We start from the raw sequence: 16088 nt of genomic DNA on the forward strand, positions 1-16088 counted from the left end.
CAAAGCAAAAATGTGCAACAGGGACCCTTCACAAAAAATAAATAAACCACATTGTTAAAAATAAATAAATAAGTAAATTCCCACTGTTTAGTGTCTTCTTCTCCAGGTGCCAGACAGACAGTAATCTAAGGGATATAGCACAACACAAAGCACTAGAATCTCAGAAACTGCAGCATCTAACGCTGAGCTCTAAGTTATCTCCCATCTTTGTCTCTATTCCAGAGTCTGCTAGAATTAGATCCTTTATTTATGCTCTATGGCCATGTACAGAAAAATTTGAAAGAAGAATAGTGTTGTCCATAACCAGCAATCCTATTGGCTACTCTAACTTTCTGCTCTCACTTCTACCCTCCCCTCTTTAGAGATACTTGCAGTCCATATATAAGACTGCAGCAGCTTAGCAAAACCGAAATGCAAAGTGTATTGCAGCCATTGGCCAAATAGAAAAGCTCCAGCAAGTTCTATTTGTCCCTTCAAGATGCCTCTCCTCTTCCCCCTTGTTGCCCTAGAAATCAGCCACAAGGGAGGAAAAGGGCTACAGGGGACTGCACTTTCCAGTGCAATCCAGCAAAGGGGGGCACCTTTGCCAGTCTGGCAGAACCCACCTGGAAGCCCACCAGAGTACCAGCCAAGGTCATTTCTTTGGGTGGGGGAATTAAAATTTAAAGCCCAATGAACAGCCTCACAAATGGGATATATATATGTATACATATATAAGTAAATGGGATATGTGTGTGTGTGTGTGTGTGTGTGTGTGTGTGTGTGTGTGTGTGTATAAAAGTATTTTTAAGAACATTTTTCCCACGGCCAGCCGGAAAAAAAGCCCCAAAGGCTTTCAGCTTTTCAGTTTTCAGCTTCATCTGGATAGTTGTTTTCCCCTCCCCCAATTCAGCTTATCCGGATGCTCAGCCCTAGATTGCATGTACTCAAGGACCCTTAACTTAGCCCATACTCTACAGTCACTTCCATACAGGGATTATATCTGTTGGGCAACCTGTCTCTCCATCTGAACACTTTTTTTTAGAACCAGCTACATATAAGCAAAAATTATTCCTCTCTCTTGTGAAATAAAGGTGTGTGGGGTGTTTTTTGAGGTTGAAAAAAAAACCAAACAAACTACAATAGCAAAAACAAAGTGCATGATATTTGGGCCGCAAATCCAACTGGGAATAAAGTTCAGTTGCTGTTTTCCAGAAGCGTTCGTAACCCATGCATTACGTTTTGGTGCTCCCCCTGCAGGAACAGAAGAAATTCTGAATGCTTCCTACTTTATCCAGAGAGCATCATGTAGACCTTTACAGGTGTCCAGTTTAGATGATCTTAAGAGAGGCTGAAAAGAGATGAATGAAGTAGCCACCCTACCCCTTACATTCTCTAAAGTAGCTTTGGCTTCACAAATGTCATGTTTCTTTAAACCTTGGAACTAAGCAGTTGCCCAGACAACATAGCAATACCTGTCTTTCTGTGGAATAAGATGCAGTTGCCAGGACAACAGCATCCTGTCTTTCCAGAGACCATCCTGTAATGTGGAAATGGCTGTTTCCATAGTAACCTTTTTGCCCCAGTTAATTCTTACTGACATGGCTTAATTTGCTTTAATATTTATATTTCCCATTTTAAAAAACAAACCCTTCTCTTTCAAAGCATTCTCAGTTTCAAGCTAGGGATGCACTTTCCACAGTCACAGAGTCAGGGCGTTAGAGAGCTGCAAAGTGGCAGGCAAAGCAGGTGTTTGGGAAGCAGTTACCCAGGCAACAGAAACAGGGCGTTCCAGAGGTGGTTGCTATGGGGAACTGGATGCTGACGAAGGCTTGTGAAGCTGAGAAGACAAATTGCCCTCATCATTATCTCCAGGCTTGTCAATCATACATATTTGCCTATTTACCTCTGAGAGGCAGAGCACGCTAGGAACGAAGAGAAAAACCAGAAAGTGTGCTCTCAAGAGAGGAGAGGTGTTTGTGTAGAACTTCACTCCAGGGGAGGCAGACACCACCATCCAGGATGGCAACCATCACCTGCACCCGGTTCACAGAAGAATATCAGCTCTTTGAAGAGCTGGGAAAGTAAGTTTGAGCCATCTGAAAAATCATTGTGGTGAAATGGAATGAGAATTTTGGATTGAAGAATATGTGTCTGTGTTTGTGTTGGTGGGGGAGGGGGGGTGGGAAGAGAAAAGAAGAAGGAAACAGCTACCAGAATGGGAACAGCTGGCATCCCAGGGGGAAGAAAAGGCAATGAAATGAACAATACAACAAACTCAGGGAGGAGCAGGGCAAAGCAAGCTCTAAAGAGAGCAAAAGGGGAATGCTCAGGAGGAAGAATCAACACTAGGAGCTGGCACACGATTTCAGCCTGCCTTTTAAAATAAAGATTCTATATCCTTCCACTTTTATAAGGCAAAAAGATCAGCATATGAAGGGTTAAAAATCATTGTTCATTCCATGGTAGGGGGTTGCTATCTGTAGGAGTGAGAAGACCCTGCTAAAGAGGGCAAGGGGACTACGTCCTGCTTAAAAAATTACCCCAAGATCCACATTTTTCTGCAGAACTTTAATGTACTTCATTTGCCTACCAAGGAACAACTTCCTAAGGAAGTCACTGTCTAAGCAAAGGAACAGGCACTGGTGGTTCAAAGAAGGGTCCTAGATAGCATCTATCCTATTGCTTGTACCCGCCTGACTGGTGTGTGGAAAGCAATCAAGGGAATACAGAGGGGACAGTGTGAGAAGCTGTCAGATAGATTTTGTGAGATTGTAATGACCAGATGGGGATTGTGTCTAGTTTGCATATTGAACTACATCTTTGCATGAACACCTAGGTTTGCATCTCTCTTTTACTGTTGACTTGCACATTTGTTTGTCTAGGTATATTTCTGTGCCTGTGAGCGAGAGAGAGAGTGCACACACATGTGTGAGTTTATATGTTTGTTTCTCTCTGTGTATACTGCACTGGAGGGTTTATTTTTCTCACTCCCATAGAAATATGTGGCTATTTATTTTACATGATCAGATTTTCTTATCTGCATCTTTTGATATGCATCTGTTTGTAATGTATAAGCAGTGTTGGTGTGTATGCATGTTTGTGTATCTGTTTTATTTATCAGACACATTTATATTGTATATGCATTCTTGGAAGGATATCTCCTGTATATGCATGTATGAATTATGGGTATGTTTTTTTCTTGGAATCATGCACAAATTTTTGATGTACGTTTGCCGTGTTCTCTAAGTGTCTTGATATGCACATGATCTTTGTTTGAATCCCTCATTTTTGAAGGTGCAGCATACTGAAAATATGTGTCTCTGATTTAAACATGCAGGCATATCTGTTTGAGAGTGTGAATGTTTGTGCAAGTTTCTGCAAGTGTTTATGTATGTTTACATATATATGTTTACATGTGTAAGTTGCTGGAGATAATTTGGGGATGTAAGTATGAAAGTATGCAGAACTGCAGAAAACATTTAAGGCAAGGAAGAAAAAATCTGCCTCCTCTACTGGAGGTGGCTAGCACATGTCTAAAGCAGAGGATACAGCTGAGAGGGATAAATTCTGTAGGAGTCAATTCTTCATAAGATGGTTGATTTAAACTTGTTTATATAAGCAATATGCCCCTGACTTGTGTGCATCCACATACTTACACATAGAACATATTGATTCACCAGACACTGCTTATTTTTGAAAAAAAGTTGAATGATTCAATCATGCAAGGGTGGTGGAAAGATGAGTCAGTGGTCAGATCTCTACAATAAGTGGAGATACAGCTTTTCTTTCAGCTCAGGAGTTAAACACTTTAACTTTAACAGATGCCCAAGAAAGAGTCAACCAATCTCTTCAAGAGGTGATTAAATCCCCCCTCCTCAGCCCTCAAGAAGGTACATTTTGAGAAGCTGCAAGGGCTGAGTTGTTCACAAGAACTACAGATTTGAATGGAAGGATTCTAATGAGCTGTGTTTAAATTACACCTACATTAGAAAGATGAGAGTAAAGAGAAGGCAGCGTGTACCAACTGTTCAGATTATGTAACACTGACCCCCAAAACTAGTTTTCTGGATGGTCTCATTGTGGGGTCACAAACCTTTATAACTGAGCTTTTCCGTGTGTTGGACAATGTACAGTGTACACAGCATACAGTGCTACTTCCCTCTTCAATCAAGAATTTTTGTGTACAGAGGAGTGTGTTTAAGCTTCTATTATTCTCCTTTAATCTAGCTCAGAAGGAGGGGGGGGAGGACTGTCGCCATATAGAAGCCCATGGATGGCTGCACGTGTCTGTAGCCATAAAGAGTTATCAATTGTGATGCAAGGGGGAAAAAAAAGGATAAGTGTTGCATGGAATGTGATTGTGTCTTTGAAGAGCCCTACACACCACATTGTCTATTATCCAGATTTATCGTTGGGTGCTTGCACATATTGTTATAATGTTGTCTTGATAATGCATTATATGTTATCCAACATAGATGCAAAATGGCCATTTATTCAGACAAAGAGAGTAAAACTAATGGAACTTGCCAGCTTGTGCAAAGTGTGTATGAGTGCAAAGTGCTGTCAAGTTGCAGCTGACTTATGGGTTATATCTATTTCTTGAGATATTTTAAGGAATACTTGTATGAAGGGCAGTGTTGAAGACTGTCTCCACAGGACGTTAAGAAGTCTGTTTAATGGGCCCTTCTCCAAATACAAGCTGAAGCAAATAATTTTTTTTACCAGAAATGCGTATGGTCTTAGTTGGTCACTTGATATTGACAGCAACCATGTATGCTGTATTGTACTGTAAAGCTAGCAGTTTGTACTCCAGACCTGAGAGGTTTTATTGGCCTATTTGTATACACCTTATAAATAATATTTGTTTGATTTTATAACTTAACCCTTGTGAATAGCATACACTGAGTCAGGGTTGAGTTAGTTTCCCCTTTTTCTTTCTGATTAAGATCATTCTTATTCATGTATATTATATTTTTGCAGAATTGCTGAGCGTTATGTAACTCTCTGACAAAACAGGTAGTCCTCATCTTAAAGAGTACATAATGCAATGTCAGTCAATAAGATAATAACAGACATATAAATTTCACAAGTAAAAATACGGCCACATTCTTTCTCTAGTCAAGTGAAGAGATGTCCAGGGATGCTGCCCTGGACTCCCACTAACCCCCCTTCTTCTCCAGACCAGGAGGAATACTCACCCCCAGGAGTCCAAAGCAGTGTTAGTAGTGGGGCTAATGGCGACTGGGGAAGCAGGAGGGGGGAGGCCAAGTGGGGTCCTGGGAAGTCTGTGAGAATGTGCTGTTAATGGTGCAGATGGTTGGAGTCTGCAGGGGATGGGACGAGGCTGACACAAATGCTGGAGGTGGTTCTGAAGGCTTGCCAGGGATGGGAGAAAGCCCAGGCAGCAGGCCTCGGGGCTGGGGGGAATGAGAAGGCCTTTCTGCTGACCAGGGAGGACAAGGAAAGTTGGCCTAGCGAACAGAATCTTGGCGCTCGAGCTCCCTATGGATTCCCTCCAGGGGAAGGAAAAGTCCAAGGGTGGGGGTGTGGTTTAAAGGAAATTGACAGGGAGGTGGGCTGGTGATGGGACAGGATAAGAGGCTGTTGGGCCCTGGATGGCCAGGGAGGAGAGGGCTCTCCGACAGCAGGAGACTGGAGCCACTAAACCAGAGCGAAAGCTTTGTTGAAAGGGAGAAGCCCACATCTGCAGCCAAAGGAAAGCTCGACAGTCGCCACAGAGTGACCAGATGAGGTGACACCTGGAGGTAGCTACAGAGACTTGAATGAAGTCATTCCTTCTACAGCACTACTTGTATACATATGTTAGGAACATGCTAGTGGTTATAGAGTATGTGCTAGATGGAAGATCTGAGTGCAGGTTGATGGAGCCTGCTGTGACTTCTGCCATAAGAGAAAGGCATTCCAGGTTGACAAAGCAAAGAAATATTCTCAGTATTTTGGTGATCTAGAAGCAATTGAAAAAGAGCAGTGAGAACACTTCCTCCAAAGAAAATGGGGTAGAGCACTTCATCAGTATATCTTTCATGACTCCTGGAATGAACACAGTTACTTAAGTAATCAAATGTATTTGTCATAGAAAATACTCTTGTTGACATCTATAGTCACCACTAATTTGATCGATAACTCAGATTTTGAACATAAGAGACTTTTTTAGATGTATCCCAAAAAGGAAAAAAAATCACTTTAGACCCACCTAATACAATATTTTTCCAGGGAGGAAAATGGTTCACAGTTAATGTATTAACTGTTATGGTTTACACCGAAGAGTTTTTCACCTGGCTCTACCACACATTTATGGCAGAAACTGCTTTCACAATTATCTTGAAGAAAAGGTAGCTAAAGCATTGGAAAATGCAGAGATTGCCTCAGCCACAGTTTTAATAATCAAAGGTGTTTCTAGAAGATTCAGACTAATACAGTAACCCTCTATTAGATTTGCAGATTTGCACTGTATATATAGTTGGTAAGGTAATGTTTACATTCCTATGTCATGGTCTAATAAATGGCTTTAAAATGACAGGAAAGCATACCTTGGTTAACCATATTGAAAACTGTTCTTCCTTGGGATGTAAAACTGCTTAAATACTAATAAAATTTTAACACAAAAGAAAAGAAAACTGTTCTCATGGAAGATTAATTAAGCAATAGAATAAATAGCCCAGGAAGAAAGGAATCTATATGTTTAGAAGTGTTCAAGGGAAAGATGGGAGATGATGCATAGGACATACATAACTAAAGCATTGCTTTCATAACGGTTTTCAGGAAGAGGGGTCTTGCACATATAAGGCATGCTGAATCAGTGTGCTTGACATCCTCAGTGCGAATGGGATTTATTTCATCCCTTCTGCTGATCATTGCTAGCCCAAACAGACTGGCACAGTCAGCAGAGATACCACAGCATCTGTGGCAAATAAACAGTAGCAGTCGCAAACACCCACCCCCCCTTGGTCAATGGTACCCCCTACATGGAATCACATAAAAATAATGAACAATGAAATTTATATGTATTAATGTCTGCATGTCAGAGGCAATACTGAAGAATCATGTATGTGACAGTCTATGCCCTAGAGACACTGCTTATACTTCACTTTTGTCTTTTGACAGAGCCCCCAGGTTTTTTTAAAATCCAAGCTTAGCTTCTATTATCTTATGATTTTTTAAAAAGGGGAATGTGGCTCCTCTTTTTTGTAATGACAAATTTTGTTTCATTTTTTGGCGTTTGAAGGCTGCTTGATAGAATTTAAACTTTCCTTTCACAAACTATTTTATATTTGAAAGTGGATTTCAGTAAACTACAATATCTATTTACGGCTATATTATTAGAAATACTAATATCATTTATGACCTTTTTCATATCACATGCCCTCTATTTTAAAGAATGAAAGAAAGAAACAATGACTAGTTCGGGTTGGAAAGACATTGTGTAAACTATTATACAACAGCTCAGTGCTTACATCAGGATTTTTATATTAATTAGTGGCTAGCGGGCTCTGGAGGAACAACTTCTGCTACCTCATTACACTAGATGTCTGACTGTCATCTTACTTGCTATAGCATATACCTTACCAAATAGCATATACCTCCCCCCCTCCCAAGAGCAAAATTACAATGATTTTTGGGTGATGGTAATGAGAATTACAACACAGAGGTGAAGAGCTGGCACCACAACAAATGTTTCTATTTCTGTGTCCTTTTGCTGGCACTGCTGAATGGCTCTATTCAAAATATCCGTTTTCCTCCAGCATGAGAAGGCAACATTGCCAAAATTTAGTTCATCTTTTTGCGATTCTTGAGTTTTGCATTGTGGCTGAGTTCCATTCGCTGCTCTTCAAAAGTGAAAAGCAAAAGCTAGCATTTCCTCCTCAAGGACCTGCTGTTAAGACTGTGGAGTCAAGGGCAGAGCAAAGCTGATACTTTGAAGAAAGCAGACATTTTCTTTCTTATAATTGACATAAAATAAAGGCATAGTCTGTCCCAAGGTGAATGGGGAAGCATGAGTACTACTAAGGGACATAAAGTGAAACTAAGAGGGCAGGCTATTATGGGGAGGGATGGTATGTGTTCCTCTGAGAAAATAAGGGAACCAGAGCAAAACAAAGAAAAGGAATAAAATGCCTCTTTCTGAATTCTTTGAATCCACCCCCATGGCAGGTGAAAAAAAAGGGGTTGAGTGAAATTATCATGTGGCAATGTATAATCAATCACCTCATTCCCAGAGCTGCAGAAGAAGAGGAATTTACTTTTAAAAAGAATTAAAATCTCAACCCATACTTTTCTTTCCAGAAAGGAGATGAACCCTGAAACTGATTTGAAGGAGGAGATGTGGAAGGGCGGCAGGCAGCCTCACAGGCTGGTGCTGGCAAGGAAAGTGTGAACAGGAGAGAAAAAAAAAACAATCTGCCCTTGAGCCACAGGCGCTGCTCATGCAGAGTATGGGCTTGCAAGATCTCAGAACAGAAAATTAAGGCAAAAGCTGCTAGAAGAGTGGGGGTCTGATACTCCCATGTGACTCTTGCCTGTTTTTCCCAAGACAAAAGCGACAGTGCCAGGAGGTGAGACCACATGCTAGATCTACCCTTTTTTTTTTTTGCAGATTTCCAACATCCCTTGTAGTACTATGGGAGAGGAGACATGACAACACTCTCATAATCACCTTCTGAGCAGCAGTCTTGAAAATGTATCTCTCCCCTGCCCCACTCCAGAAATCATAAGTTGGTCATGCAATGTGTACTGTCAGTGCTGATCCTTGGCTGTTTGTTCCTCCTATGTAAGATAGACTGCTATGAACAGAAGAAGGAAAAGTAGTGCAAAATTAGCACTATATATTGCTATATATTGTAATAAAGGGCACTTTCAAACCTCTGACAGATCTTCCCACTGACCCACATTTAGGAAATCATAGGTATGTCATATGTAGCCATCAACAAGGATGTTTTTTCTTGAAGAAAATCTTATTGTTCTCCCACATCTTCCTTTTGAAACTATAGAGTCTTCACAGGGTAAGTGTAATATATTGCAAGCACTTGTTTCTTTGGGGTAAAGGGTATGTACTTATGATGACTGAATTACCCTCGCCAATGGTGGTGCCTATTGGAGATAGTGTTGTAACTGTGGAGTCAAGGGCAGAGCAAAGCTGATACTTTGAAGAAAGCAGACATTTTCTTATAATTGACATAAAATAACAGCTTAGTCTGGTCCTGAGAAATTTAGTGAAGGCCCTGGTTTCTACCTGTATTGGAATGGCCAAGGAGAATCTAAGAGGGCCATTGACCCGATAGAAGCCTCCCAGCGTCCCGCCAACCTGTGAGAGCTTGCTCAGCCCGCTTTGGATTTCAATACCGGGAGAGTTTGTGGGTAATGAAACAGGAGGGGCGACATCTAGAGTGCAGGTGGTTGAAATCCTGCTGCGGGTCTGACCAAACACACATTAGATTTTTAGGCCTATCGGGTGGCGGTGAGGGAGGCAAAGAGAGTATACTTTTCCTCCATCATTGCATCCTCAAGTAGTCGCCCAACAGAACTGTTCCCAGTGGTGAAAGACTTGCTATCCTCCAATTGGGGAGTAGGGTCCGGGATACCACTGGAGATCTGTTGGGACACTTTTGCTGGACACTTTCTGGATGAAGTTGCCTAGATCGCAGGGGACTGGATGCCACCATTGAGCAGTTTTCAGTGGGTGTATCCAGAGGACCATCTGGTCATGTTGTGATGGATCAGTTTCAGTTGCTGCAGTCTGAGGATTTGGACAGGTTGCTCACAGGGATGGTTCTCCGCTTCACTCTTGTCTGGATAGAACCGACCTGGCCACAGTACTGCATGCCCTGGTAACCTCCTGTCTTGATTACTGCAATGCACTTTACATGGAGCTTCCCTTGAAGATGGTCTGAAAACTGGTGCAAAATGCAGCTGATGGATCAACCTGGCCAGTTGCATATAACGCTGGCCTTGAAAGAACTGCACTGGCTCCCTATTAGCTATTGGGCCCAATTCATGGTATTGGCAGTCATATTTAAAGTCCTAAATGGCTTGGGTCCCACCTACTTCAAGGAGTGCCTACTCCCATATGAGCCGGCACGTGCATTGAGGTCAAGTGGGGAGGCCTTGCTGGTGATCCCTTCTGCTGCCAAGGTGCAGCAGGAGGGGGTACACGGGAGGGCTTTTTCTGTGACAGGCCCCTCCCTGCAGAAATTCGCCAGGTGCTGACACTTTCTGGATTTTGGTGCCTGGTTAAAACTTTCCTCTGTATCCAGGCCTTTAATGTGTGACCCCCAGAGTCCCCCTATCGATGCCAGCTGAAGGGTGGGGGTGTGAGGGTTGAGGATTTTTAATGGATGTTTTTGACTGTTTTAAAGGATGTTTTTATGGCAGTTTTTAAATGTTTTATGTTTTAACATGGCTTTTAACCCCATTATGTAAGCCACCTTGGGACTTTGGTATAGGACAGGGTATAAATGGAACAAATAATGATAATGACAATAATACATGGAACACTTATCTCGGGCCTTTTAGCTGCATAGTGGGACTGTAGTGGGGTCTCCTCACCTTTCTCCATAAGCCTGCAGTGCAGCTTTTCTGCTGAACTCCACTAGGCCTTTGGTTCTCCTGATTCTCTTAACTCTACCCATCAACAGTCTTAAAGGTGTAGATCACAAGAGTTGATATTCTCTCCACCTCCCTTTCCCTACTTTCTCTCTCTCTCCCTCCCTGGCTGCCACAAGAGAAGAGAAGGGAGAGGCTTGTTTTAAAAAAGAGTCTAACCTGAAATAAAGTTTTAAAAGCCCTCCTGATCATCAGGGAGAGAGGAAGCAGAGTGGGGTAGGTGGGGTGGAGCCCTGTTTGTACTGTTCCTTGGAAAAGCACTCTCTGTTGTTACTATATCAAGATATTGATCTCTCGATATGTGCACTTACAGAAGCAGGAAGAAGCCAGCAGCAATTGGGGGGTGGGCGGGCGGGGAGAGAAGGCGTGCAAAGTGGCCTGAAGGAGTGAAAAGGCTGGCTGTGGGCAGAGGGAAGATGTCTGGGGCAAAGCTGTGCTCACTGGAAATCTGTCCCACTCTGGCAGCGAAGAAAATTGAAAGTCATGCTATTAGTGGTGTCACTTGCTGTGGAGAGAATGGAAAGTGAAAGCAAAGCTACAGGAAACAGTTCTGTACAAGAAATCTTGCTGCAAAGGATATTCGCCCCAATTACACAGCAAGCACGCTGTGCATAAGCAGCCAATGACATGGCTATAGTACTAACTGAATATATTTTCTTTGTGAATGTTGCACAATTACAGAATGTCTGTTGATGGGTAGAGTCATATCAGTGAATCCTGTGACTGTATTAAATAACAGTTACTACTGTTACTTTTCAGCACTAGAGGGCTAAGCAACCTGATCTTTTAACCAGACTCAATGGTTTACAGTGTTCAACTAAGAAGCAGTTTGGCATTTCCCTTCCCCACACAGACCATCTTTTACTGAGTACGAGTCAGCATCCATTTATATTGTGTGTGTACATCTTTTGAGAGCTGTTCCAGTACCTTTGGGGGTATTACTGTTCACGCTGAAAGCAGCACTGAAAACAAAGAAATTGCACACACAATATCCTATCATCAATGTGATAAATTATGTGGGGGGGGGGTCGTTGCTGCCTGTCCATTCCTATGAGGATAGTCATCACTCCATGTGTTTTAGATGTCTGTGTACTGAGGGCACCAAGCCCCCAGAGGTCCAGCTACCAAACACTGTGACATTTATTAAAGTGTTTGCATGAAGGTGTGGGCGTGAAAGGTCACAGGACAACAAGCCTTGGAGGCTTATATTTTATGACTGCCTGTTAAAGTGGGGAATTCCCTTCCCAAAGGTGTTCTGTGTGTATCTTGGGTATTAAAACTTTTTCTCACATATCACTTTATAACTATATTAACTGCTAGTGCTTCTTTGTAGTGGCTAGACTGTATCATTAGCTATATACTGACAACATAGGAATAAAAATAATAATAGTTGTGTATATGAGGCCTTAATAGGCTGTTGTCTTTCTGGTGTAGTTACTGTTTTACAAACGGCAGGTCTAAGAGGAAAGGATGGCAACTCCCATCCCTATTCTTCTCAGAAAATATGATTAAGAAATTAGTCTGTGGGGTGATAGTTTCTGATAACCAGTGTGATGTTATGGGGAGGAGCAAACTGCTTCTTAAATCTTTCTCCTCATAGTCTTGGATAGCAAAAGGCTTCAGTTTGGAAACAGACATGGCAGTTCCAAGCCCCCCAAATTTCCCTCCTCATGCCTGACAGCGTAATTTCTGTTTAGACACACACGTTCAGTGGTTTCATTCTGAAAGAATGAAGGCTATGTGTGATGATGTGGAATGGTATGGTATAGCCCAGTCTGATCAGATCTCGGAACCTAAGCAGGATTGCAACCTGGTTAGGAGACCACAGGGGCATAACGAGGCAGCCCTGGGCAAACTGTAGCCCTGGGCAAAACCTGAGTTGGTTGCCCCCCCACCCCCCATGGGCGGCCACTCCACCACAACCAATTTTTTTTTGCACCGGGACATTGGTGCCTGCAGGGGGTGCATTTTTAAACATATCAGCACCAAAATTTCAGCATATCACCAGGAGACTGTCCTTATGCTACTCCCCAAGTTTGGTAAGGTTTGGTTCAAGGAGTCCAAAGCTATGGACTCCCAAAGGGGGTGCTCCATCCCTTATTGTTTCCAATGGGAACTAACAGGAGATGGGGGCTACAGTTTTGAGGGTCCATAACTTTGGCCCCCCTGAACCGAACTGCACCAAACTTGGGGGGTGCGATCATCTCCAGATGATACCCTGAAATTTTGGTACCGATACATCCAAAAATGCACCCCCTGCAGGAACATCCTAGAAATTTGCCCAAGAATCTTTGTTCTGCATTGAGTTTTCTGCATGGCTGTCAATGGGGGTTGCAGGCTGTGGGGGGCACATTTCTGAAGGCACAGTCTCAAAACTTTCGGGATCTCATCAGGAGACTTCCCTAATGATACCCCTCAAGTTTGGTGGAGTTTGGTTCAGGGGGTCCAAAGTTATGGACCCCCAAAACTGTAGCCCCCATCTCTTATTAGCTCCCATTGGAAACAATGGGGGATAGGGGCACCCCCTTTGGGAGTCCATAACTTTGGACTCCCTGAACCAAACCTCACCAAACTTTGGGGGTAGCATAAGGACAATCTCCTGATGATACGCTGAAATTTTGGTGCCGCTAGCCTAAAAACTGCGCCCCCTGCAGGCCAAAAATGGAAAACCACTAAAATATCCCAAAACGAACCCAGCATTTTGATGCCCCCCACAAGGTGATGCCCTGGGCAGCTGCCCACCTTGCCCAATGGGCATTACGCCAGTGGGAGACCACCAAGGAAGACTTTGCACAGAAAGAAAATGGCAAACCACACCTGTTCAATCACTTGCCTTGAAAACCCAATGGGGTTGTATGATGCAGATTTATTTTGAACAATAAAATGATCAGGAATATTTGGCACTCAAGCTTTTTGAAATACAACTTTAAAATAGTTTTAGTTGTCTCTTTTTGTGGGATTTAAAAGACAGGTTAGCAATTCCTCATAATAGGACATATAGAGTGTAACAGAATAACAGAACTGAGAAGCATGAGATAGGTAAGTTCAAGTGATGTATTCCACTTCCAAATGTATCAAGCTGGTTTCCATGGAAGTGTTTAAATATTTTTACTGAGAGACTTTTCTCTTGGTTGTCTATGGTTTGTTTCTTAAGCTTAAACTTCTGTTATATTTAAACTTAAGCTTCTTTCTTTTTCACAGTGGTTCTTTAGTTGTAGGAGTTGGGAATATTAACACACTTCCCCAGTTTTTCTCTCAAGATAACTGATGGATCCTGTCCTGATCTAGAAACCCAAAATGTGTTCCTTTCCACACTTTAGGAGAACCCTCCACCAGACAGCTTACAGCTCACAACACTGTTGAACTTCTCTCCCAGTGAACAGTCAGTTAGAATGAAGGTGCTGTCAACAGGTACCATAAGTTGGCTGCAACTTGATGGCAGTTTACACAAACACTTGTGTGATGTCATCTCATCTCCAGACCTAGAGAACAGGGACTTAAATTTCACACTCTATGAAGTTTTTTTTTCTTTTAAAAATTTATTTATTTTTATACTTGAGGCATTTGTGACCATTTAGTCTTCTTGTCCTGGATGAGGGTAATGTGTGAACTCAGGGCATTAATTTGGCCTCTTATGAAGAATGATAGGATTGAATAGCTGTACAGTAGGATTGATGAAAATCAAGAAAGGAACAGATTTATTTCAGTGGTATATGTGGCTTGGCTATTTTTTTTGTTTTCTTTTTCTCTCAGTATTACAGTAACAAAGTTGTTGGAGCCCTGGTACCTCAGAACATAACTGTTACGAAGCAGGTTTCTTTTTTGACTGGCTCAGTCTAATAACATGGATCAGAAAAGTTTTTAACTTTTAACTATTTTTGACAGGAACAGAACCCAAACCCTCAGGGGCATATCTACAGAAAATGGAGTCTGGGGCAAGCTCTCAAATTGCACCCCCCTCAACATCTGACTGATCTTTTACATCACTGTACCATAATATCAGTTGCATCTTCCTTGCATCTTACAGCTGCACCTTTCAAATTAAATGCTCCATAGTAACATCTGCCTGGCCAAAGTTCTAATCAGTACTGAAACAATTAATGAAGGGACCCTACTCCTTAAAAGCTCATTTTAAAAACATAGTACAAAAATACAATTTTTTTAAAGTTAAAAAGCACAATCTGGCAAACGACAAAGTGTAAAATAAGAACTGAAGCCTTCTTGTAAAAAGAACTGATAATTTATAATAGATTAATGAGTGTGGAGGTAAACACATTGCCCCCTCTTCGAGGGTGAGTGCATCACCACTTGTTCAAAAGTAGGGGCAACCATCCACACTATCAAGGAGGCCTTCACTGCCTCCAGGGCCCAGTCAGCCACCCCTTGCCCCAGCATATTCAAACAACCAAGAGCAGGACTCCAAATTGGTACAGATGCAAGAGATTTTATCTGCAAAGTGCTGAACAAATTGGTCACAACAGGCCACCAATAGGTTATCAACTCCAGCATGGGAAATTCCTGGAGATTTGAAAGTGGAATCTAGAGAGGGTGCAGTTTGGAAGAGGGGATCAAGCTCAGTAGGGGTGTATTACAACAGCCATTTCCTCCGGGGGAACTCATCTCTGCCCTCTAGAAATAAGTTGTAATTCTGAGAGATCTTGAAACACATCCTCTCCCTCCAAAACTGGCAACTTTACAGTCCACTTCCTCCCACAGATCAGACCTCAGTAAGTTCCTGATCACCCAGAAGAAGTAGGAACCTTTCAATAGAGAGAAAGGGAGGGGCTGGGGGTGTGGGTGAAAATGTTGTAGATGGGATGGAAGGGGGCTGGGAAGAAAGGTAGGGACATCGTCAGTGGGGAGAAAGGGAGGGGCTTTTGGAGAAAGGTAAAAACATTGTGGATGGGGAGAAGGGAGGAGGCTGGGGAGAAAGGGAGGAACACTGTCAACAGGGGAGGGAGGGGTTGTAAAGGGAAAGGAAGGGAATGTTGTGGCCTAGGTTGAGGAAAAAGAAGGGAATGAACACGGCTGTGAGGCTGCCAGGTGGAGCCTCAACTTGGCAATTAAATGTAGAAAAAAGCCTTGGTGCCAGAGGTGGGATCCAACCAGTTCTCACCACTTCTCTAGAAGTGGTTACTATTTTTTTCTGAGTGCCAGGTTACTAAAGCAACCTCCCTGCCCAATAGCCTCATTGGCGCTACGCCACTGTTTTAATCCCACCACCATTGGAACCTATTATTAACATTTTTGGATCCCACCACTGGTGCCCCCTGACACTTGGGTGGAAGGGAAGGTGGAAGGAAGGCAGGGGAAGAAGGGCAGGAAATGTATGGGACTGAGAGACTGCCCACCCATCCCTCACCCACAGACAGAACTAGGCTTGGAAATACACACTTCCTGAGAGAAAAAAGGGAGACTCATCTTTCCACCATCAGTCGGACACAAGCTTGTATATATCTTCATTACACAGGATCAAATATTGTTGC

The 16088-nt window shown here is 42.6% G+C and overlaps 1 protein-coding gene across 2 annotated transcripts in view; it reads left to right on the plus strand.

The window, feature by feature from the left end:
• The first annotated feature begins 1794 nt into the window (after positions 1–1794).
• The window catches only part of CAMK2A (calcium/calmodulin dependent protein kinase II alpha), a 185441-nt gene continuing 171147 nt past the window's right edge, over positions 1795–16088 (plus strand). For both annotated transcript variants that reach the window (XM_048491386.1, XM_048491387.1), the window contains exon 1: positions 1795–2063. In XM_048491386.1, the coding sequence (XP_048347343.1) occupies positions 2002–2063 (62 nt within the window). In that variant the 5' untranslated portion in view covers positions 1795–2001. The remainder of the gene's footprint in view (positions 2064–16088) is intronic.

This window comes from Sphaerodactylus townsendi, linkage group LG03 (genome assembly GCF_021028975.2).
Source record: "Sphaerodactylus townsendi isolate TG3544 linkage group LG03, MPM_Stown_v2.3, whole genome shotgun sequence".
NCBI lineage: Eukaryota > Metazoa > Chordata > Lepidosauria > Squamata > Sphaerodactylidae > Sphaerodactylus > Sphaerodactylus townsendi.